Source organism: Coenobita brevimanus, chromosome 97, assembly GCF_032717465.1.
Source record: "Coenobita brevimanus isolate Jiangsu-jjx chromosome 97, ASM3271746v2, whole genome shotgun sequence".
Taxonomy (NCBI): domain Eukaryota; kingdom Metazoa; phylum Arthropoda; class Malacostraca; order Decapoda; family Coenobitidae; genus Coenobita; species Coenobita brevimanus.
The window spans coordinates 31,967,273-31,992,765 of record NC_137050.1 but is presented as its reverse complement, the minus strand read 5'-3'; the positions used below and the strand labels follow the sequence as shown (position 1 = coordinate 31,992,765).

Here is a 25,493-nt window from a genome sequence, read left to right as displayed (position 1 = left end):
AAGTGATGTTGCTGACAGAGAAACTTAAAGTGTTGGACAAACTTCAGGGAGGAATGTCGGCGACAATTCTCCGTCAGGACTATTTTCCGTCATTTATTTACATACCAGTTTATTTAGCAAGTACAGTACACTAGTTTTTTACTTATATGAGTTATAAAATCCCCCTGAAAATTAATTATTGAAGTATTAATTAATCAGTAATAAGTATATTAATAGAATGACGGGGAATTGGCCATGTTTTGACGGTGAATTGACTTGATGGTGAACTGTCTCAGAACCGTATGTTTAGGGTCAGTCAACTGTTCATACAATAAAGAAGGAGAACGTAGCATACGGGAGACAGTGAGAGCTAGTGCACCAGACTGCTAAAGTGTCACCACCTACGCCTGTGAATTGTCTTGTAACCGCATGTTTGGGGTGAATGAGTCAACTGTTCACACAATAAAGAAGGCAGAACGTAGCATATGGGAGGCAGTGAGGGCTAGTGCACCAGACTGCTGAAGTGTCTCCACCTACGCCTGTGCTTGTTAGGTTTCAGTTTTAAATTTGTTACATTTTTGTTGTTTTTAATACTTTATGCTAGTTTATAAACTGTATGTAGTGCATAAACAGTATTATTCAGATGTAATATACGTAAAGACATGCGTAATTATGTGCACACAAGGGCAGAATATATAAGCAAATTTACCACATACGCGAAGGGTCTGGGAACCTAACCCTCGCGTGAATTAAGGGCTTACCTGTATATATATATATATATATATATATACTGTATATATATATATATACAAGCAGCCTAACAAAACACTGAGAGCCAGATCCTACAAAGCTAACTTTGATATTCTTCTAACCTAACCTTCAAATCCTTCAAACCTAACTTAAACATACTTGATATCTACCCTTGACACACTATAATGCTGACTCATATCTAATGAATTAAGACTGTAAATAATCCCCCCAAAATCAAGAAGACTGGTAAATATGGCCTAAGGAGAACTATACAGGCAAATTTTTCCCAAACAGCAGTGATGGGCAACTACTTTTAAGTCTATTTATCTATTGCCTGATGCCTCAATCCCGTTCGGGGTGGCCACAAACAAATCGCCTCCACGTCGCCCTGTCCCCCACCACTTCCAGCCCCACTCCCAACTCACATCCCCCTCTCTCATATACCTCTCCACCCCATCCCTCCATCTCATCCTCGGCCTCCCCCTCCCTCTTCCCCCCTCCACCTCACTCACATACACTCTCTTCGTCAGTCTTTCACCCTCCATCCTCTCCACATGGCCAAACCACCTCAGTGTGTTCCTCATAACGCTTCCTATCACATCCACATCAACACCACAACACTCCTTTATATCCTCATTCGTCAGCCTGTCTCTCCATGCGACTCCACAGGCTCCTCTTAAATAACTCATTTCCACTTATCTCACTCTTGACTTGTGTCCTTCCAACAACGTCCAAGCTTCACTTCCATACGTTAGAGTTGGTATCACAATACTGTCATGTAGTAACTTTTTCACTTCCAGGCTCACTTCCCTGCTTCTTATCACTGCTTTCAAGGAACCAGCAACCTTTCTTCCCTGCTGTACCCTTTCAAGCACTTCACCCTCCAAACCTCCATCCTTACTCATCACTACCCAAGTACTTAAACGCACTCACATTTTCCAATTCCTCACCATCCAACCTCGCTGTACATTCACTGACTTCACCTCTCTCAAAGACCATCACTTTACTCTTCCCTATATTCACCTTTAGATTCCGTTTCTTACACACTATCACAAACTCATCCACCAAGCCTTCCAGCTCCCCTTCATCTTCACTCAACAACACAGTATCATCTGCAAACAACCGTACAGGGAGTTTCCAAACACTACCCTCTCTCACCAAGGCCACTCCAACATCCACTACCCTACCTTGTACCTCTTTTATTACCCCATCCATGTACAGATTGAACAACCACTTTAAGTGGTTAGAAGGTTTATTTAATGTTATACCTTACAAATACAGTACTGCACAGCAAAACTTCGACATACAAATACGTAAACACAAGGCAACATTCCAACGCCAACTGGTTTCGGCATTGGAATGTTGCCTTGTCTTTACTATTTGTATGTTGAAGTTTTGCTGTGCAGTACTGTACTGTATTTGTAAGTTATAACATTAAAGAAACCTTCTAACCACTTAAAGTGCTTCATATTGATTACCAATGGCAGATAACAGCAAAAGACCATGTTTAGGAGATCTAGGGAGCAAAATAAGGAGTAGTTAAAACTTACATGGTTTCGCGCCGAACGCACCACGTTAGGAACGAAACCCACGCGTTGGGGGCGAGCTTGCTGTATATATATATATATATATGTATATTTTATATATATATATAAGAGGAGAAGAAGACGTGGAAGACAGAGATAGATGGAGACAAGTCATATCATGTCCAGCCCTGGCACTGGGAAGAGAAGGACGCAAAATGATGATGATGGTGATGATGATGATGATGATATGCCATGTAACTTAAATCACTGCACACTGACTGAAGGAAAAGGTAATAACCAAGAATGTGAATACAAAGGAGTATAATTACTATGTTGAAATGGAAATTTACAATTCAGTAATATCTTTATTAGTAACAGATCAGGGAAAAAACAATGGACAAAAATATAGTAACTGAATGAACAACTGTGACAATCACACATCTGATAACTTGTATTCAACATGGTGTGGTGGTCAGGGCTGGATGACAGGTGTGGAATGAAGTTGCTGGAAAAAAAAAGCAGGGAGTATTTGTGCATCCCTCATGTGTAGGTGCTGCAATGAATGACATAATTCAACCTGCATGTACAGAGGCAAAACAGCCTGCATGCTAAAAAATAATTCTGTAATAACTATATATTTACATCTTGCAGTTTAAATTTAAGAATATACGATGTACTGCTACATGAGTGGAGGTGTACATAATCTGGGTACATTGCAGCATAGGGTAGTTCTTGACTGGTGAGCGGACAGAAAAGTCTATGAAGTATGCACTAATACATTCACTTTGTTCGTATAAATTCAAATCTAGACATCTTTAATAATTATTTCATGCAATAATGGCAAGGAGGAAAAATTATAATTCATGCTCAGCCTGTACAGTAGCTATACTGTAACTTGTTCGTAAAAGCCATCCTCTTTATACGTTCTGCTGTAACTTTTTACCAGTTCTAGCTAATAAACACGTATTTCCTACATGAAAGTAACAGTTTAAAATAGGTTTCCAAAGTGTCTGGTTTATTAAACAGAAGACACATGCTGAAGCATGGGGGAGAGATAGTAGTAGAATGGATGTGAAAGATGTGCAGATTGGCCTGGGAGGAAGGTAGAGTCCTGGAGGATTGGAAGTCAGGTATAATTATTCCCTTGTACAAAGGAAAAGGGGAAAAAGAAGTGTGTGGTAATCATAGGGGCATTTGTCTTCTTAGTATAATAGGAAAAGTGTATGGTAGGATACTTATTGACAGAGTTAGAGAAAGAACAGATAAATTAGTTGGAGAAGAACAGGGAGGCTTTAGGAAGGGAAGAGGTTGTGTAGATCAGATATTCATTCTCAGATCTTTAGTGGAAAAGTTTCTAGAGAAGGGAAAGAAGTTGTATGTGGCTTTCATGGATTTGGAGAAAGCATATGACAGGGTGGATAGACAAGGGTTGTGCAAAGTGTTAAGAATATATGGAGTAGATGGGAAGTTGTTGAATGCTGTGAAGAGTATGTACGATGGTGCGAAGGCTGCAGTGCATGTGGATGGTGAACTAAATGAATTTTTCTCTTTGAAAGTTGGGTTGAAACAGGGATGTGTCATGTCTCCATGGTTGTTCAATCTGTACATGGATGGGGTAATAAAAGAGGTACAAGGTAGGGTAGTGGATGTTGGAGTGGCCCTGGTGAGAGAAGATAGTGTTTGGAAACTCCCTGTACTGTTGTTTGCAGATGATACTGTGTTGTTGAGTGAAGTCGAAAGGGAGCTGCAAGGTTTGGTGGATGAGTTTGGGAGAGTGTGTAAGAAACGGAATCTAAAGGTGAATGTAGGGAAGAGTAAAGTGATGGTCCTTGAGAGAGGTGAAGTCAGTGAATGCACAGCGAGGTTGGATGGTGAAGAATTGGAAAATGTGAGTACGTTTAAGTACTTGGGTAGTGTGATGAGTAAGGATGGAGGTTTGGAGGGTGATGTGCTTGAAAGGGTACAGCAGGGAAGAAAGGTTGCTGGTTCTTTGAAAGCAGTGATAAGAAACAGGGAAGTAACCATGGAAGTGAAAAAGTTACTACATGACAGTATTGTGATACCAACTCTAACGTATGGAAGTGAAGCTTGGACGTTGTTGGAAGGACACAAGTCAAGAGTGAGAGCAGTGGAAATGAGTTATTTAAGAGGAGCCTGTGGAGTCACATGGAGAGACAGGCTGACGAATGAGGATATAAAGGAGCGTTGTGGTGTGGATGTGGATGTGATAGGCAGCATTATGAGGAACACACTGAGGTGGTTTGGCCATGTGGAGAGGATGGAGGGTGAAAGACTGACGAAGAGAGTGTATGTGAGTGAGGTGAAGGGGGGAAGAGGGAGGGGGAGGCCGAGGATGAGATGGAGGGATGGGATGGAGAGGTATATGAGAGAGGGGGGTGTGAGTTGGGAGGAGGGCAGTGAAATGGCAGGGGACAGGGCGACTTGGAGGCGATTTGTTTGTGGCCACCCCAAACGGGATTGAGGCATCTGGCAACAGATAGATAGATAGATAGACATTTATAATCTGCGCAGTGTAAGCACTCATGCAGTGCATTCTTGCCATATTTAGCGACTGTCACAGCATTCAAACTCCTGAACTGGGTTTCGCCGAGACTAACAGTTAAGGTTTTTTATAGTAGGGATGACTGTCATTCAGGAACGTCTCATAACTGAACGTCGCCGTTGGACCATCTGAACTCTGGGTTTTTATGGTTCAACCCAATGCTATGTGAGTAGATGATGGTCACCACCTCCAACTACCTTGAACAGGGTGGTGAAATGGGTATACAGTAATCCCTCATTTATCTGGATGTGCAGTATACGGACCAATTCATCATTCGGATACTGGACCTTGGCTCTAGTATACCATTATCCGAATTTACTTGCTATTACCCAGACGTAAAAGACCCCAAGAACTTCGGCTGGCCAGCCAACATGTTCAAACACTTAGTATTGTGGCTGCTGGCCTCGAGCCACGAGAGGGAAATAGGCCGTTACCCACAACCACAGCTAAAATATCCATCTGCCCCTGTACTGAATGGTCAACATCGCGTGCTGGTCTGACCACTCCCAATGAACCTCCACTTCTCGAGTAATACGACTGTAACCCACATGAGTTGTCAAAATGTCTGTATGCATCCCCACCAAATGTCCAAAGTTGCACGGCCACCAACACATCAAACAGACCATAAGCCATAAGCACATGTTTGGTTACTGCGACCGTCCACTTCTCTACGGAACGTCCAGAGTGGGCCAACTACAGGGAGTTTTGTTTCCAAATGGCCACCACGAGTCTAACAGACCACATGCCACGAATAAATGTACGGTAAAAGCACCCGTCCACCTCGTAACAGAAGGGTGAAAATCCTGCCCACAGCTTCGCTTCTGCCCCCCCCTTCCCGTTCCTCCTCCATACACTCCCGGCTCCCCCCTCACTTCCTCAGTCCCTCCCCTCCGCACTGATGGCACTAGCTCGTGAGTTTTTAAATTTTTTTAAAATTTATTAGAATACTATCAGTCATATCGAAACTCTGAAGTGACCAAGAGAAAGCTCATGAAATTCTGCATCTAGACATATATATGTTTAACTCCCGGAAGGTGCTGGCAAAATTTTGCACTAGGATGGTGGGAAGTTATATGAAGGTAAGTTTTACTCTTGAACACTTTATTCTCACTGAATTACAGTACTTTTACTCTTCAGTTTTCTGTGTTTTTATTAGCTTACAGTATAAGCACCAGCAAAGATGATGATATACCATTTATACCAATTTAACTAATTTCCGGTGGCATGTTTGGCTGTGGAAATTTTTTTGTGGCCCAGGACCAGTTATCACTGGTGTCAGATAACTGATTTTCAAACCATCCTGAGGTTTTTTGTGACTGTCTTTTGTTTATGCATTGCTTCCTTGATGTTTAGCATTAATATGGATAATCTTATGCGTGTTATGATGTCTAAATATGGCAGACAGACCTGAAAACATTGCCAAAATTAGGAAGGGTACTGTACATACAGTAGTGTATAACTAGGATGTTTATTGACCTTCCAGGTATTTTTTTTTTTTTTAATGATTTTCTTGGTGTTTGGCATTACTTTGGATATTCCTATGCAGGGGCGGATCCATAAAAAGATCAAGGGGGGTTCACCACATGACTGATGAAGAGAAAATTCATTATCATCACCTAGTTTTTGTTTATCCTTTGCTGTGCCCTTATCCCTTGATTTTTGTACTTTCACTTCCAAATATGAGTATGGATGGGGTATATGTGCACGAGTAGGTGAGAATGACAGGGCAAAGGAAGGGGTATGTATAGTTGTGAGTAAAAGATGGAAGAAGAGCATAAGACAGTATGGATCAGTTGGGTCAAGGATTGTGTGGGTAAAGTTGAAAGTTGGAATACAAATGTGGGCAATTGTGTGTATGTATGCGCCAACGCAAGATCGTGCTAGCAGAGTGAGATAAGAGTTCTGGACAAATGTACAAGTGTGCATGGAAAAGTTTGGAAGGAATGAGAGAGTGTTTTTGATCAGTGATATGAATGGTAAAGTTGGGAATGTGAAGGTGGATGGAATAGTTGGTGAGTGGGGTGTGCCTGCTGAGATAGATGAGAATGGCAGTGCATCAGTGGACATTTGTGCTGGGAGGAGGTTGGTGATAGCCAATACCCTCTTCAGGCATAAAATGATCCACAGGTATACATGGCGAGTGATGAGAAAGGTGGGTGGTGAACTGAATGAAAGGAAGGCAATGATTGATTATGTGTGTGTGGATGAAAGGATGCAAAGATGTGTAATGGATGCAAGAGCTTATAGAGGATGGGGGAGTGGACTTTCTGACCACTACTTGGTGGTGGCCAGAATTAGAATTCAAGTAAGATGGAGGAAGAGAAGAAGGGAAAGACGAGAGGAAGGAGTAGTTGCAAGGAGAGTGGAAAGGTTACAAGAGGATGAGAAAAAGGAAAAGTATAAGAGAGAAGTGGAAGAATGATTGGGCAAATATGAATTGGAGCAGATGGGAGACGTGGAAGGTGTGTGTAGGATATTTACAGAAGAAATAAGTGCAGCATGTGATATGGTGTGTGGAAGGAAGAGAAGACGGAGGGGGGTGCAAGGAACAGTGTGGTGGACTGAAGAGGTGAGACAGGCTGCGGCACAAAAGAAGAAAGCATACAACGAATGGATGAGAAATAGGGGCATGGAAGAAGTTGAGAGGCGGAAGAGAGAGTTATATGTAGAAAGAAAGAGAGAGGTGAAAAGATTAGTAAGAGAGAGTAAGAAGAGAGTGGGCGAGGAATTTGGAAGGAATTTGAGTGTAAAGTGGAGGGACGGTAAGAAAATGTTCTGGAAAGAGGTGAAAAGAGTAAGACAGGGTGGAAGTGAAGTTAGCAGGGAAGTGAAAGATAAAAATGGTAGATTATTAGTGAAGAAGGGAGAAAAAGTGAGCAGATGGAGAGAGCACTTTAAGGAATTGTTGAACATACAGGATGGAAGTATTGCGATTATAAGTGGCTGGGGAATGGCTGGGAAAAGGAGGGAGGTAAGAAGACAGGAAGAAATCAGTAGGATAGAAGTTGTGGAAGCAATAAAGAAAGTTAAATTGGGGAAAGCCACAGGAATTGATGGAGTGTGTGGTGAAATGCTGAAGCATGGGGGAGAGATAGTAGTAGAATGGATGTGGAAGATGTGCAGATTGGCCTGGGAGGAAGGTAGAGTCCTGAAGGATTGGAAGTCAGGTGTAATTATTCCCTTGTACAAAGGAAAAGGGGAAAAAGAAGTGTGTGGTAATCATAGGGGCATTTGTCTTCTTTGTATAATAGGAAAAGTGTATGGTAGGATACTTATTGACAGAGTTAGAGAAAGAACAGAGAAATTAGTTGGAGAAGAACAGGGAGGCTTTAGGAAGGGAAGAGGTTGTGTAGATCAGATATTCATTCTTAGATCTTTAGTGGAAAAGTTTCTTGAGAAGGGAAAGAAGTTGTATGTGGCTTTCATGGATTTGGAGAAAGCATATGACAGGGTGGATAGACAAGGATTGTGCAAAGTGTTAAGAATATATGGAGTAGATGGGAAGTTGTTGAATGCTGTGAAGAGTATGTACGATGGTGCGAAGGCTGCAGTGCGTGTGGATGGTGAACTAAGTGAATTTTTCTCTTTGAAAGTTGGGTTGAAACAGCGATGTGTCATGTCTCCATGGTTGTTCAATCTGTACATGGATGGGGTAATAAAAGAGGTACAAGGTAGGGTAGTGGATGTTGGAGTGGCCCTGGTGAGAGAGGATAGTGTTTGGAAACTCTCTGTACTGTTGTTTGCAGATGATACTGTGTTGTTGAGTGAAGACGAAAGGGAGCTGCAAGGCTTGGTGGATGAGTTTGGGAGAGTGTGTAAGAAATGGAATCTAAAGGTGAATGTAGGGAAGAGTAAAGTGATGGTCTTTGAGAGAGGTGAAGTCAGTGAATGTACAGCGAGGCTGGATGGTGAGGAACTGGAAAATGTGAGCACGTTTAAGTACTTGGGTAGTGTGATGAGTAAGGATGGAGGTTTGGAGGGTGAAATGCTTGAAAGGGTACAGTAGGGAAGAAAGGTTGCTGGTTCTTTGAATGCAGTGATAAGAAACAGGGAAGTAACCATGGAAGTGAAAAAGTTACTACATGACAGTATTGTGATACCAACTCTAACGTATGGATGTGAAGCTTGGATGTTGTTGGAAGGACACAAGTCAAGAGTGAGAGCAGTGGAAATGAGTTATTTAAGAGGAGCCTGTGGAGTCACATGGAGAGACAGGCTGACGAATGAGGATATAAAGGAGCGTTGTGGTGTTGATGTGGATGTGATAGGAAATGTTATGAGGAACACACTGAGGTGGTTTGGCCATGTGGAGAGGATGGAGGGTGAAAGACTGACGAAGAGAGTGTATGTGAGTGAGGTGGAGGGGGGAAGAGGGAGGGGGAGGCCGAGGATGTGATGGAGGGATGGGGTGGAGAGGTATATGAGAGAGGGGGGTGTGAGTTGGGAGGAGGGCAGTGGAATGGCGGGGAACAGGGCGACTTGGAGGCGATTTGTTTGTGGCCACCCCAAACGGGATTGAGGCGTCTCGCAACAGATAGATAGATAGACTTCTAAATACTGTACTTCAACAAATTTCTCCCTTTACTCCATAAATATTCCACTCCTTAATTGCACCAAACAAAAATATTATTTTCCTTAATAATTTTTTATCTGAAACTGTGTAATTAATCACTCGCCCGTAAAAACACAGAGGTTCAGGGGGGTTCACAGGCACCCAGTGATCCCCCCCCCCCCCGGGATCCACTAATGCTATGTGTGTTTTGATGTCTAAACATGGCAGACTGACCTGAAAACAGTGCCAAAATTAGAAGGGGTACTGTACACACAGTAGTGTATGGGTTCAGTGTTTTTTGGTTTTCAATGTTTTTTTTTTCTTTTTGCATAGTTTTCTTGGTGTATAGCAATGCTTTGGATATTCCTATGTGTGTTTTGATGTCTAAATATGGCAGATTGACCTGAAAACAGTGTCAAAATTAGGAGGGGTACTGTAAATACAGTAGTGTATAGGTAGGGTGTTTTTGGGTTTCTAATTTTTTTTTTTTTTTTTTCAAGGTTTTCTTGATGCTTGCATTACTTTGGTTATTCCTATGTAAGTTTTGAAGTCTAAATATGCCTGAATGACCAGAAAACACTGCTAAAGGAAGCAGAGGTACAGAGGTACTGTACAAATAGGTTAGGTATAGGTTAGAGGTTGAGTATAGGTAGGAAAATCAAGATAAAAAGGGCCAGATACGATACTTGAATGTGTGAAAATGTGCAATGTGGAAAGTGAAAAAGAAAAAGAATTACTACACACAAATGACTGGACAACTTATGCTGAGAGGCATAAGACATGCCTTGCACCTTTTTTAACCACAGTGAAGTGAGTAAACAGTATATGGCTTTGTTGTCTATTTCACCAGGAACTCAGCTCATTGTTCTGCTGTCTGTAAAGCATCCTGTTTTATTTTATTTTTTTTACTTCTTCATTATACTCACTAGTGATGAAATGCTGCTCTTGGGTGTCTGCCCTTCCTCTTCTCCTTCCTTCCTTTCCTTTCGTCCCCATCTGTCTTTGTTTCCTTCATTCTTTCCTCTTCCTTCTGCCTATGGGTGACTCTGCACTGAGTGACAAGCCAAACAGTTTCCTGTACACCAGGAAACCATTCATTATGCTGGATGATAACCATATAACCAGATTATGGCGCCTGGTGGTTTAGTGAGTAATTAAAGCACTCCAATCGGATTGAGCCTGTGCAGGTTTATATCCTACAGGTGGCTGGGGTTTACTGCTCATGTAATGCCACTCAGGGATGAGTGAGGTTGGCCACTCTCATCTTAAATATCAGGACCAACTTGCCTAGCCCAGGGCTCCTACACTCCTCGTGGGGCAAAACGGGATTAGATGATGAAGATGATGATGATTCTATTCACTTCATATCTACTGAGAAATTAATGATGACGATGGTGATGCTGATGACGATGACAAGCACGATAACGATGATGATGATGATGATGATGATGATGATGATGATGATGATGATGTATGTTTACAAGTTATTCCCCATACCTTTTTACTGTGGTCTGGCTGAAGGGCTTGAAGTGTCTTACGCAGATAACCATAGAGGCCAAACATGGGGAGAAAATCTATATCGGTGAGGAAGACATATGGCGTATCCACGTGCTGAACACCAACATTACGCAGGAAGTTCACCGGGTAGAAATTCTGAGGGCATAAATGGATAAATTTACAGGTCTGGTAGTTAATTCATTGAAAACTTCCAACCAGGCCTGCAAAAGGAAGTTTATTTGCTCCTGATCTTAGGACACACATGCATGCATGCATGTGCACACACACACACACACTTGTGGAAAAGAAAAGGGATATAGGTAGAAAGCAGGATGATGATTTCTACCAAGAACTGGTTGAAAGAGAAATTTACAATAAACTGGTGGAACAAGTAAGCAGATTGGAGATGGTTTTTCAGAAAGAAATTGATGAAATTAAGAAGCATTTGCACTGGCAGAAGGAAGAAATAGAAAAATTAGGAAAAGAAGTCAACAAGAAAGACACAACAATAGATGAGCTAACAGTAGAGATGGGTTCACTTAGGAGGAAAATTAGTGAAATGGCATGGACAGTAGTCAACCATGAGAGTATTATGGAAGAGTTCAGAAATTATCTATCTGTCTATCTATCTACTGCCAGATGCCTCAATCCCGTTTGGGGTGGCCACAAACAAATCGCCTCCAAGTCGCCCTGTTCCCCGCCATTTCACTATCCTCCTCCCAACTCACACCCCTCTCTCTCATATACCTCTCCACCCCATCCCTCCATCTCATCCTCGGCCTCCCCCTCCCTCTTCCCCACTCCACCTCACTCACATACACTCTCTTCGTCAGTCTTTCACCCTCCATCCTCTCCACATGGCCAAACCACCTCAGTGTGTTCCTCATAACGCTTCCTATCACATCCACATCCACACCCCAACACTCCTTTATATCCTAATTCGTCAGCCTGTCTCTCCATGTGACTCCACAGGCTCCTCTTAAATAACTCATTTCCACTGCTCTCACTCTTGACTTGTGTCCTTCCAACAACATCCAAGCTTCACTTCCATACGTTAGAGTTGGTATCAAAATACTGTCATGTAGTAACTTTTTCACTTCCATGCTTACTTCCCTGTTTCATACCACTGCTTTCAAAGAACCAGCAACCTTTCTTCCCTGCTGTACCCTTTCAAGCACTTCACCCTCCAAACCTCCATCCTTACTCATCACACCACCCAAGTACTTAAATGTACTCACATTTTCCAATTCCTCACCATCCAACCTCGCTGTACATTCACTGACTTTACCTCTCTCAAAGACCATCACTTTACTCTTCCCTACATTCACCTTTAGATTCCGTTTCTTACACTCTCCCAAACTCATACACCAAGCCTTGCAGCTCCACTTCGTCTTCACTCAACAACAGAGTATCCTCTGCAAACAACAGTACAGGGAGTTTCCAAACACTATCCTCTCTCACCAGGGCCACTCCAACATCCACTACCCTACCTTTACCTCTTTTATTACCCCATCCATGTACAGATTGAACAACCATGGAGACATGACACATCCCTGTTTCAACCCAACTTTCAAAGAGAAAAATTCACTTAGTTCACCATCCACACGCAATGCAGCCTTCGCACCATCGTACATACTCTTCACAGCATTCAACAACTTCCCATCTACTCCATATATTCTTAACACTTTGCACAATACTTGTCTATCCACCCTGTCATATGCTTTCTCCAAATCCATGAAAGCCGCATACAACTTCTTTCCCTTCTCTAGAAACTTTTCCACTAAAGATCTAAGAATGAATATCTGATCTACACAACCTCTTCCCTTCCTAAAGCCTCCCTGTTCTTCTCCAACTAATTTCTCTGTTCTTTCTCTAACTCTGTCAATAAGTATCCTACCATACACTTTTCCTATTATACTAAGAAGACAAATGCCCCTATGATTACCAAACACTTCTTTTTTCCTTTTTCCTTTGTACAAGGGAATAATTATACCTGACATCCAATCCTCCGGGACTCTACCTTCCTCCCAGGCCAATTTGCACATTTTCCACATCCATTCTACTACTATCTCTCCCCCAAGCTTCAGCATTTCACCACACACTCCATCAATTCCTGGGGCTTTCCTCAATTAAACTTTCTTTATTGCTTCCACAACTTCTATCCCACTGATTTCTTCCTGTCTTCTCATCTCCCTCCTTCTCCCAGCCATTCTCCAGCCACTTATACTCACATTACTTCCATCCTCTATGTTCAACATTTCCTTAACCCCTTAAACGCGGGGCATCACTTTCGTGACGCTCGGCTACAATGGATCATACCGCGGGGCGTCACTTTTGTGATTCTGTGTTATTTTGAATTATCCCGGGCTCTCAAGTGGTGGCTTGTATCATCTATCAGTACTGCCAATGTCCAACACTAGTCAGCACTCCAAATCTCATCTGTACTCCCATCCATTGTTGACATTTTAGCTATTTTACCCCCTTCGTGACTCCCCTCCCTACCTGCCCTCCATTACCCTCTCCTCTCACCTCCCACGCCGCGCTGCGCTACGGAAATTTCCCCCTTCTCTTTCCACAGATTTCATCCATTGAAATAAGCCCTATGCCCTATATTTTTACCCAATAATATATACCAAAAAAAAAACAGGTAAGTGATAGTGTTATACTCCAGAAATTGCCTAATTATCACCTGACAACACCTCATGTGCATTCATTCGCTACATTACCACGGTAATTTCCCCTTTGATTTATGCCTTGTAATCGATGTCTGTAATAAAAATATATATCAGAAAGGAAGGGAGATTCCTAATTGACATTTACATTCACCTGGAACTACCTATTTCTTTATTTATTGCCGAGATTTTCTACCTATAAAAAATTAGCCTGTAAGTTAGCAGCAGTCAGCCTAAAGTGTCATTGTCAACCCTTCCCTTCTCAGATAAGCCGCGGCATTTAGTTCCTTGTCCTCCACTGCAGAGACAACATGTCGCACTCGTGCCCCGCCATTCCTACCGCTTCTGCGCCCATTGCAAAGGGCCCCGTGACCTCTACGCCCAAGAAAAGTGTTGAGGCAAGCAGGAAAGGCCTCAGTGACTCTGCAGTGGCACGAGAACTTGCTGAATTGTCCATGATAATAATGGACAGCGATTTTGACGATTCCGGTGAATCGTGTGATGACCCGGGTGAAGTTATCGCGCCAGAAACAGCGACAACAAGTGCTCCTACCAGTGAATCAGTGTCTAGCTCCAAGGGAAAGAAGCCTTTAGTGCAGGAAGGACAAGAATTTGGGAAGGGAGTGAAAAGGCGGCGTGTTAGCCCCAGAACAATGCCCCCACGTGACCCAGCCCGCCATGAATCACGAGAGCATTCACCTCCCCGTTCCCCAAGCCCCGCTTTACTCATCTCGTCATCATCGTCGGCTGAGTTATCTCCGGAGTCTTCGTCGTCGGAGTCACCACCAGCATCAACAGTGAAGGCCGGCCGTAGAGGTAGAGGTAGATCTAAGAGAGTGAAAAGTAGTGTAGCTAGTAGGGTAAGGGCTGCTAGTGCTGTACGGCAACCTAGGGTCAGTGCGAGTGACCTTGACAGAGATAAGCCTCCCTCTCAGCCAACCTCCACCACCACCACCACCACCACCATCCCTCCACCGCCACGCCAGGGAATCCTGGACGCCTTCGTGTGGACGGAAGGGTCAGATTTTGTCCCCGAAAACCTGGTTTTCGATGAGAGCTCGTCAGGAGTTCAGCCTGCCTTCACTATGGACGAAAATGCTGAGTGTGTCGACTACCTTTTGGCCTTCCTAGATGACGAAGTCATGCAGCACATATGTGATGAGACCAACAGGTTCGAATCACAACGTGCTGCTAGTGGTACAGGTGCAGCCAAGATGCAACAGTGGACCATGCTGGGAGTGCAGGAGCTGTATGTGTTCTTTGCCCTCATGCTTCTTATGCCACACTCCAAGAAGCATGAGTTGGAAGAATACTGGTCCATGGACCCCTTACTACCCTCACCGACCTTCAACAAGTACATGGCCAGAGATCGCTTCCGGAACATCATGGGAAACCTGCACTTTGCCGATAATGATGTACCTTCCCAAACCGACCCACTCTGGAAGATCCGGGAGATTCTGAACAGAATGAAGGATAAGTTCATGTCATTCTTCCACCCATTTCAGAAGGTTGTCATTGATAAGTCCTTGGTTCTGTTCAGAGGACGTCTTCGGTTTGTCCAGTACATTTCAAGCAAACGCCATTGCTTTGGAATTAAGTTCTTTGTACTGTGCGACTGTAAGACGGGGTACATCCTTGACTTCGTCATATATTCAGCCAGCACTGTCGATCTCGATAAAACACCCCCCCTTGGCTTCTCAAGCTGTGTAGTGAAAGTGCTCCTAGAAAAGTATTTTGGTGGGAATCATGTGCTGTATACAGACAACTACTATACAGCACCGAAACTTGCCAAATACCTTTCTGAGCACGGCATTGGCTCCTGCGGCACTGAAAAGTAATCGTGCCAACTTCCCCAAATTCCCAGAGGCGGGAAACTCGCAGCAAGGAGACGTGCACCTACGCAAGTCTGAGAAGATGCTGGCAATACGGTGGCATGACAAGAGAGTCATGCACATGCTCACCACCGTACATAAGGGGGAGATGAGAGACAGTGGGAAGGTCAACCGTAGGACAGGCGAACCTGTGATGAAACCTGATGCTGTGTTGGACTATAATATAAACATGCGGCTGGTGGACAAGTCCGACATGATGATTGGTGAGATCGACTGCCTCAGGAAGAATACTAGGTGGTACAGGAAAGTTTTTCTGCATCTCATAGATATGACGATGCTGAACGCCTTCATCCTGTACAAGATGAAGGTAAAGCCACCCAAGTCCTTCTTCCTGAGGTTGTTCGCCAGGACTTGTGTCCAGCAGCTGCTGGAAAAATATGGTAAGGTGCAAGCAGCAATTCCAAGGCGCCATCCAGTTACACTTCCCGACCGACTTGAGCAGAGGGCGTATATGGATCGGCACAGACTTGAGCTAATGCCTGCCACAGGGAAAAGGAAGGCTGCGATTCGCAGGTGTCAGGTATGTGCGCATACCACACGCCGCACACCTGAGCATAAACGCACCTCTTGGCAGTGCGCTGAATGCCAGGTTCCCCTCTGTGTAACCTGCTTCTTCGATTATCACAGCCAGAAGCAGTTCTAACAGTGCAAGTGTGGAAGCAGAATTATTTGGAAATAATGTGTAAATAATGTGTAAATAGCAGGTGAAAGCAATGGATGTTCAGTTCATATGACTGAACAGTGTATTATAGTTTTATCTTACTGAAAGTGACAGTGAATAACATATTGTAAGTAAAATAGAAGGGTAAATATTGAAAATAGAATAGAAAATGTAAATAGTAATGTAAGTAATTAGTAATATAAGAATATGAGTACAAATAATTTATGTTATAACAGTGAGAGTGAATCCGTGGCTCTCTACGTATTTTACTGACTGAAAAATTGAATGACTTCAGTGACAATAAAATAATATGACTGAAGGAAACTTATGGAGAAAGACTCCAGATATATATAAGTGTGATATAGTAATAGAAATATAAAGTGTGAGTGGTTTTATGAATAATAAATGACAGCGTGCCTAGAGCGAACTAGCGCAAGTGCGGCGATCAGACGCGCTCGTAATTTCCATTGCTTTCACACTGTTTTTTTTTTTAGTATGGATCCCAAACTACTTGAAAATGGTAGAATAGTGTTTATAGTGTTTGTATCTGGCTGTGGTAATCATATAACGGGTTGTCGGGAAGTGTAAAGTGGAGACTTAGTTACCCTACTTCAGAGGTCTCCACAAGTCCTACGGAAACTGACGAAGGCTCAACAATCATTCCAGGAGAAAGCTGAAGGTATGTGCAATAAGCATATATAATTTTATTATTCTAGAACTAATAACTGATTTTTAGCAAATATTTTTTGAGAGTCTGTCGGAGCCCAAATAACCCCGCGGGACACGCAAGTCGTTGGTAAACAAGCCCGCGGTGTAGGGGTTAAAGTGTTCTCTCCATCTGCTCACTTTTTCTCCCTTCTCCACTAGTAATCTACCATTTTTATCTTTCAAATGATACAGAGACAATTAGCCAAGCAAGCAATCTGATAGATCAGAGCAGTGATACTGAGAAGATAACACAGGTGAATGAAGCGGTGCAAAGCTACAAAAATTATGTGGAAACCACATATGCTGAAATAGTGAAAGTAAAGAAAGACTTAGAAACAAGGGTGGAAGAAAAAAGCATTAAAAACGAAGTGAAAGGAATAATCCAAAACAACCCTAAATTGGTCAAAGATTCAGTGGATATCAACAAATCTATAGTAATCACTGGTATAGAAGAAAAAGAAATAAGAAAAAAGATCTTAAGAGACAAAAAGGAGATGGCAAATGTAATGAGCATATTGAAGGCTGTATCAGAGAAAATCTGTAATAAAGACAAAGAGGAACACAGAAGGTTAGGGAAATACGTGAGAAATAAGTCAAGGCCTCTAAAGGTAACCTTCCAGAGTGTGAACAGTGTGGAGGAAATATTAAAAAATGCAATGAAACTCATGGAAAAAGAGGATTTCAAAAATGCATGGATAAAAAAATGTCTAACTCAAGAAAAGCTGGAATTACTAAAAGGGAAGAGAGAGGAAGCAAAAACAAAGAATGCTGGAAGATCACAGGAGGAGGAGAGTACATTTTTTTTACAAAGTACAGTAATAGGATTGCAGGTTCGAAAATGGTACATATACAGGAGGGAATAAAAAGGAGGAAGGTAGTAAAACCAAGTCATGACAAGTATGTAAATAAGATGATTAAGTTGATGTACTCAAATGTGGATGGAATCGTATCTAAATTATTAGAGATGAATGATTATGTCAGAGAAAATGAACCACATATAATATGCCTAACTGAAACAAAATTAACACCAAGGATATCAAATGACATCCTAAACCTAGAGGAATACAATATATGGAGAAGAGATAAGAACTTAAAAAGAGCAGGAGGAATTATAATATTAACAAAGGAAAATCTAAAAGTCAATGAAATAGAACTAGATATACCCTCACACGTAGAACTGATTGCAGTAGAGATCAACACATCTGAAGGGAAAGTAGTTGTAGCCAATTTGTACATGCCACCCAGATCAAACACTTGGGAAAGAAGCGAATATGAGGATCTGGCAGAGAGTACAATTCAGAGTTTAAGAACATTACTACATAGAATGGAAGTGAATCGGAAAGAATTATACTAACTGGAGATTTTAATACAAATATAAATTGGAATATTCTAGATATAATAAGCCAAGAAAGCTGTTGGGACCAAAAGCTCCTGGATCTCGTGCAGAAGTTTTTCCTAATGCAACATGTAAGGGAAAGCACCAGAAAAAGAGGACTCGATGCACCCTCAGTGCTAGATCTTATATTTACTAGGCAAGGAAACTATCTATCTATCTATCTATCTATAGCCCGACGCCCTAATCCCGCAAAGGGTGGCCGCAGACAAAACGCCTCCAGGTCACTCTGTCACCCACCATTTGACTCCCCTCCCCCCAACTCACCCCCCCCTCCCTCATATACCTCTCAACTCCATCCCTCCACCTCATCCTCGGTCTACCCCTCCCTCTCCCTCCCTCCACCTCACCTACATACACCCTCTTAGTCAGTCTTTCATTCTCCATCCTCTCCACATGTCCAAACCACCTCAGTGTATTTCTCCTAATCTTTTCAACCACATCCACATCTACCCCACAACGTTCCTTCACTTCTTCATTCGTCAACCTGTCCCTCCACGTCACTCCACATGCTCCTCTCAAGTAACTCATTTCCACTGCTCTCACTCTTGACTTGTTCCCTTCTTGCAAGGTCCACGCCTCGCTTCCATACGTCAGGGTAGGGATCACAATACCATCATGCAGTGACTTCTTAACTTCCATACTCACCTCCCTATTTCTCATCACTGCTTTCAGTGTAAACAATATTGACAATTTAATGTATCACCCTCCATTTGGCAAAAGCAACCATGCAGTACTAAATTGCAACTTCAGGACTGCATATGACATAGTTAACAGCAATGAAAGTTACAAAAAGAGTCTCAATTATAAAAAGGGAAACTATCATGACCTAAAGAAGTACTTCTTAGAAACTGATTGGGAAACGGAGCTTAGAGGACATGATTTAAATGCGATATATAAAAAATTCTGTGAACTTTTTCAAATAGGAGTCCAGAAATACATTCCACAGCACAATGAAGCAGAAAAGAAAATAAAGAAATGGTTCAATACAGAATGTAAAAAATCAAAAGAAAAAAGAGATTTGTTGTGGAACAGATACAGAAGACACAATAGTAAAAGGGCATATAACAACTACAAACAGGCAAGAAACTATTATACAAGAATAAGGAGGGAAGCCCAAAAACAGATTAAGGACATTGTAAATAAAAAGAGTGATCAACCGAAGCCATTTTACAGCTACAACAGAAGCAACACCAAAGTAAAAGATAAATACAGTACAATCCATTACGGATAAGGGGATCACCTATACACAAGCGAAAGATACTTGTGAAGCACTAAATAAGAATTTCCAATCAGTTTTTACAGAAGAAAATAATTCTGAGAGGGATTATGTGCAACATGCATGCCCACACATATTACCAGATATACAAATATCAGAAAAAGTAATACAGGAGGAGCTAAGTAAATTACACAAGGGAAAAGCAAATGGTCCTGATGAAATTTCATGTTGGGTGCTACATGAATATCCAAAGGAGTTAAGTAAACCATTATTTTTAATTTTCAAGGAATCCTTGGGACAAGATAAACTACCTGATATTTGGAAGAAAGCAAACATTGTTCCCTTATTCAAGAAAGGAAATAGACAAAATCCACTCAACTACTGACCAGTATCACTAACCAGTGTTGTAAGCAAGGTATTAGAAAAGCTGGTAAGAACAGCTTGGGTAAATCATCTACAAGAACACAATATGATAACATAAAGACAGTTTGGTTTCAGAAAAGAAAAATCTTGTGTTACTAATCTGTTGAGCTACTATGATAGAGTAACAGAAACATTACAGAAAAGGGAAAGTTGGGTGGACAGTATCAATTTAGATTTTAAGAAAGCATTTGACAGAGTACCGCACCAAAGGCTTTTATGGAAACTGTACAATCAAGGAGGAATTCGACGGAGAATGTATTGTTGGATGTAAGATTTTTTTTTTAGTGTGACTGGTAAAATATATGGTAGAATACTCATAGACAGGGTTAGGCATATGACAGAGGAGCTACTTGGAGAAGAACAAGGGGGTTTTAGGAAGGGAAAAGGGTGTGTAGATCAGATATTTGTTCTAAAATGTTTAGTGGAGAAGTATCTAGAGAAGGGAAGGAAAGTGTATGCTGCCTTCATGGACTTGGAGAAAGCTTATGACAGAATAGATAGGCAGGGTATGTGGAAGGTATTAAGAATATATGGAGTGCAGGGGAAATTGTTGAGTGCTGTGAAGAGTATGTACGAGGGAGCTAGGGCTGCGGTGCGAGTGGATGGTGAGCCGAGTGAGTTCTTTGATCTCAATGTGGGACTGAAACAGGGTTGTGTGATGTCTCCATGGCTGTTTAATATATACATGGATGGGGTTGTAAAGGAGGTGCAGGGTAGGGCAGTGGATGTGGGGGTGGCCCTAATGAATGAGGGTGAGATTTGGAAGCTTTCGGTGTTGCAGTTTGCTGATGGTACAGTACTGTTGAGTGAAGATGAATGGGAGTTGCAAGGTCTGGTGAATGAATTTGGGACAGTGTGTAGGAGGAGGAATCTGAAAGTTAATGTAAACAAAAGTAAAGTTATGGTGTTTCAAAGGAATGAAGTCACAGAGTGTGCAGTGAGGTGGGATGGTGAGGATATGGAGAATGTGAGTGCATTCAAATACTTGGGTAGTGTGATGAGTAGGGATGGAACTTTGGGGGATGAAGTGCATGAAATGGTACAGCAGGGAAGAAAGGTTGTTGGTACACTGAAAGCAGTGATGAGAAATAGGGAGGTGAGTATGGAAGTTAAGAAGTCACTGCATGATAGTATTGTGATCCCTACCCTGACGTATGGAAGCGAGGCATGGACCTTGCAAGAGGGGAACAAGTCAAGAGTGAGAGCAGTGGAAATGAGTTACTTGAGAGGAGCATGTGGAGTGACGTGGAGGGACAGGTTGACGAATGAAGAAGTGAAGGAACGCTGTGGGGTGGATGTGGATGTGGTTGAGAAGATCAGGAGAAATACACTAAGGTGGTTTGGACATGTGAAGAGAATGGAGAATGAAAGACTGACTAAGAGGGTGTACGTAGGTGAGGTGGAGGGAGGGAGAGGGGGAGGTAGACCGAGGATGAGGTGGAGGGATGGAGTTGAGAGGTATATGAGGGAGGGGGGGGTGAGTTGAGGGGAGGGTAGTCAAATGGTGGGTGACAGAGTGACTTGGAGGCGTTTTGTCTGCGGCCACCCTTTGCGGGATTAGGGCATAGGGGTATAGAATAGATAGAATAGAAGATTTTCTCAAAAAAAGGGAAATGAGAACAGTACTAAGGGGAAATTACTCATCATGGAGAGAAGTGACTAGCAGAGTTCCACAGGGCTCAGTGCTGGCACCAATAATGTTTTTAGTGTATATAAATGATACAGATGGCAACATTGGAAATGAAAGCTATCTAAATATGTTTGCCGATGATGCAAAAATACAAAGGTCAATTAATAATGCAGACTCTTGTAGAGAGCTACAAGAAGAATTAAATAAACTTCATGAATGGAACAATACATGGCAAATGCAATTCAATGTGGACTAGTGTCATGTAATCAAGTTTGGTAAAAGTGGAAAAAGACCTGATTGGGATTATAAGTTAGGAAATAAAACCCTACACACATCAGAAAGAGAGAAGGACCTAGGTGTGATTATTAACCCCTTAAACGCGGCCGTGCACAGTCGTTCCCCCCCGAGTGTCGGGGTTGTATCGCGGTCTGAGTACCTGTAGGAAAATATTAGCCAAAAATCAGAGATTAACCCTGGAACATTATACTTGGTATGGCAGATAGTACTTACATTCAGCTTTCTCCAGAGATAGGTGTTGAGCCTTCGTGGACTACCCAAGGAATTGTGGAGACTTGCAAAGTTGGGTAACCAAATCTTCACTTTCACACCTCCAGCAACCCGGTTTCCCCTCTACCACAGCCTCAATCTGTCACAGTAAACTTTATACTACAACGTAAAGGTAGTTAGGATTCCGTATTTGTACAATAAGCACTGAAAATACGGCTAAAATCAACGGAGCGTACGGCCGACATGCACTGTGGCAGCGGTCTTCCTGTCACTCAACAAACATTTCCATTTTCACAGCTAAAAACACGTATACTACATTATTTTCAATCATATTACTTCCCAAAAGATCACCAAGGCGCGCTTTTTATTCTGCCTTACGCCCGCCACTTTATTCTCGTTCCTGTCGGCCGCTTGCACTGACTGGGAAGAGTTAGAACTCGCCATTATGTCACTTTGAGAGCCTGCAGTAAACTGACGCTAAACAGGGGCAAACCGTGAGAAAAAAAGCTAGTGTTACAACTGGGGAAACAAGCGTTTCCTAGTAGCATAAACTGCTTGTGAGAGGAGAGCGCAGATTTACAGTTCTGAGCGCTCAGAGCGCTGCCATGTATCACAGCCAGGCTGGCCGGGCAGTGGTGGGGGGGGGACGGGGGGAAAACGCGATACTTGGCAACAACTGAGGTCAGTAGTACAAAGGTAAAGTATGCTAGTTGTAGCTAGAGGGTGGTGGTACTGATAGACAATACCAGCTGGAGCCTGCTTGCCCGCGGTTATTCAAAATTTACTAGAATCGCAAACGCGACGACCCGCCACTATGTCCTTTTCGCCGAGCGTCGCAAACGCGACAATCCTCGTTTAAAGGGTTAATAGTAGACTATCTCCGACTGACCGCATCAGTGAGAAGGTATGGAACATGTATACACTGCTTGCAAATATGAGAATAGCATTCACATACATAAATGAAGACACGCTAAGAAAGATAATAACATAATTCATTAGACCAACCCTGGAGTATGCATCAGTAGTCTGGAGTCCTCATCTCAAAAAACAAATAAATAAGACTGAAAAGTTCAAGGGACCGCTACAAGTTGGGTACCAAACTTAAGGGATCTAAGCTACGAAGGAAGAATAGAAAAACTGAATCTGCCTACACTACAGGAGAGAAGGAAAAGAAGAGACATGATTATGATATATAAATGCATATCAGGGAAGGAGAAAATAGACATAAATGATTACATAATCTATGAGGATACATCAGCAAGAGGACACTGCAAAAGACTGCATAAAAAGAGAGGTGATAAAGATGTAAGGAAAATTAGTTTCCCAAATAGAGCAACTGATCAGTGGAATGCACTACCGAATCAAATAGTGTGGGCCAAAACAATTCATAAATTAAAGGGTATGTACGATAAATATGGTTTAAGACACGGAACAGTACAAGCTTGACTCATTCCTGTAAAGATACAATTAGGTAAGAATGCGCACACACACACACACACACACACACACGTCTCTGAACTGCTCCCAGGCCCAGCCAACGCTGCAAACCTTAACTAGTTTTCAGGAATAATGTTTGTCCTGTCTCCTATGGTCTTGTATTAAGTTTAAAATACTGTAAGTTAATACAGACTACCAAAAATGTACAGATTTATTGGCAAGAGTATACATGAATGTTTGTAGTATTTTCGGTAACAGCTGTTTTGGTACTGTAACCAACCTCAAACATGGCCGAAAATGTAAACATTGAGGGACTCGAATTTCCAGGATTTGATAGAAATACTAGTGTCATGGATCTGGTTAAAACATTGATTATGAGGATTGGTCAGTTTGAAAAGAAAGTGAAGAATCTAGTGTTAAAGAACGTGTCTGAAAATATGGAGATTACTATACAGAGTCTGATCCAGTCCAATGAGATGGTAAATGAGGAGATCAGAAATTTGAAGCGTGAAAATATCGAACTGAGGAGAAAACTAGAAGAGAGTACTAATAAAACGGAGAAGGTGAGTAGTGTATTAGAAGAGCATAAGGCAAAGTGGGCACACGTAGAAGAAGAACAGAAAGAAGTGGTCAGCTTAAGAGAAATCATCCAGGAAGAAAGGGAAATAAACAAGAAAAAAAAAGAAGAAAATGTGGTGAAAATACTGAAGAAAAAAGAGAAAATAGTGAGAGAAACTGTAGAAAGGAACCGATGTGTGGTAATATTTGGAAACAGAGAGAAGGAAGAATAGGTTAGATCCGTGAGACTCGAGAGAAACACAAACCTGGTGAGAGGAATATTAAGCAAGATTGATCCCGAAGGAGACAAGTGGGTAAAAGAAATTGAGGAAGTCAGGAGGATAGGGCCTTATAAGAAAGGGGAAACAAGACCAATGAGAGTCAAGTTGTCATCAGAAAGTGTAGTGAATGGTGTACTTAAAGTGACCTGGAAACTAAGCAAAGAGGCAGGGATGGAAAATATCTATCTATCTATCTATTGCCAGACGCCATAATCCCGTAAGGGGTGGTCATTTGACTTTGAGTTATTTGTTTTACAGGGAGGGGCACTAACCCTCCACCAACCCACTTGCTGACACGTAGGGAGCACGTATGGAAAATATTAAAATAAGAAAAGACTTGAATGAAGAAGAAAGGGAAGTTTTAAAATCATTGAAGGAACAAGTAAAGGAAAAAAATGATAAGAGGACAGAGGAAGAATGTAATACTTTTTTTTGGAGAGTGATGGATATGAAAGTAAGGAAGTGGTATGTAAGGAAATAGAAGTGAAGGAGAAACTAAGGGGGATGGCTATGAAAGATCAGAAATTGAGGAAGCGGTACCGACGGAGGGAAGGAGAGAAGAGGGTATACAAACATCAAAAATAATTTGAAGGTGGTATATACTAATGTTGATGGTTTAATATCGGCAAGGCTTGAAATTAACGATTTCTTGAGGGTGCATGAACCTGATGTCATGTGCTTTGTAGAGACCAAGTTAAGAGAAGATATTGATGTTGATATGGGAGATGGTAAATATAAACTGTGGAGAAGAGACAGAAAAGAAAAAACGGGAGGAGGAGTGATGATAGCAGTGAAGAACAACATAAATGTAGATACCGTGGAAATGGGAGAAGGCAGGGCTGAAATGATATATATGAAATTAGAAACTGGAGAGAATGGCAAGAGAGACACGGCGGAAGTCTATGTTCGCCCTAAGACAAGAGCATGGAATGATGACGAATACCAGATGTTGTCAGATATGGCTAATTATTTACAAAAAATAATTGAGAAAAGCAACAATATAATTTTGGTGGGTGACTTTAACTGTAAAGAGATGAACTGAGAGGAATGGGATTCAGGAGGCAGAGAGGATTCGTGGGGCACTATGTTATTAAATATAATAATGAATAATGTGATGACGCAATGGGTCAAAGAAGAGACATGGTTCCGAGGTGAGGACACACCAGCAAGGTTAGATTTACAGTTTACCAAAGAACCCGATGTAAAAGAATCATTGAAATATTTCTATCCTATAGGAAAAAGTGA

At 42.0% G+C, this 25,493-nt stretch overlaps 1 protein-coding gene across 1 annotated transcript in view; it reads right to left on the bottom strand.

Annotated features, from left to right (window-relative positions):
• The window catches only part of LOC145413599 (xylosyl- and glucuronyltransferase LARGE1-like), a 241,389-nt gene that overhangs the window by 90,283 nt on the left and 125,613 nt on the right, over window positions 1-25,493 (bottom strand). The window contains exon 11 of the mRNA XM_080283249.1: window positions 10,868-11,023. Coding sequence (XP_080139375.1) covers window positions 10,868-11,023 — 156 coding nt within the window. The remainder of the gene's footprint in view (window positions 1-10,867; window positions 11,024-25,493) is intronic.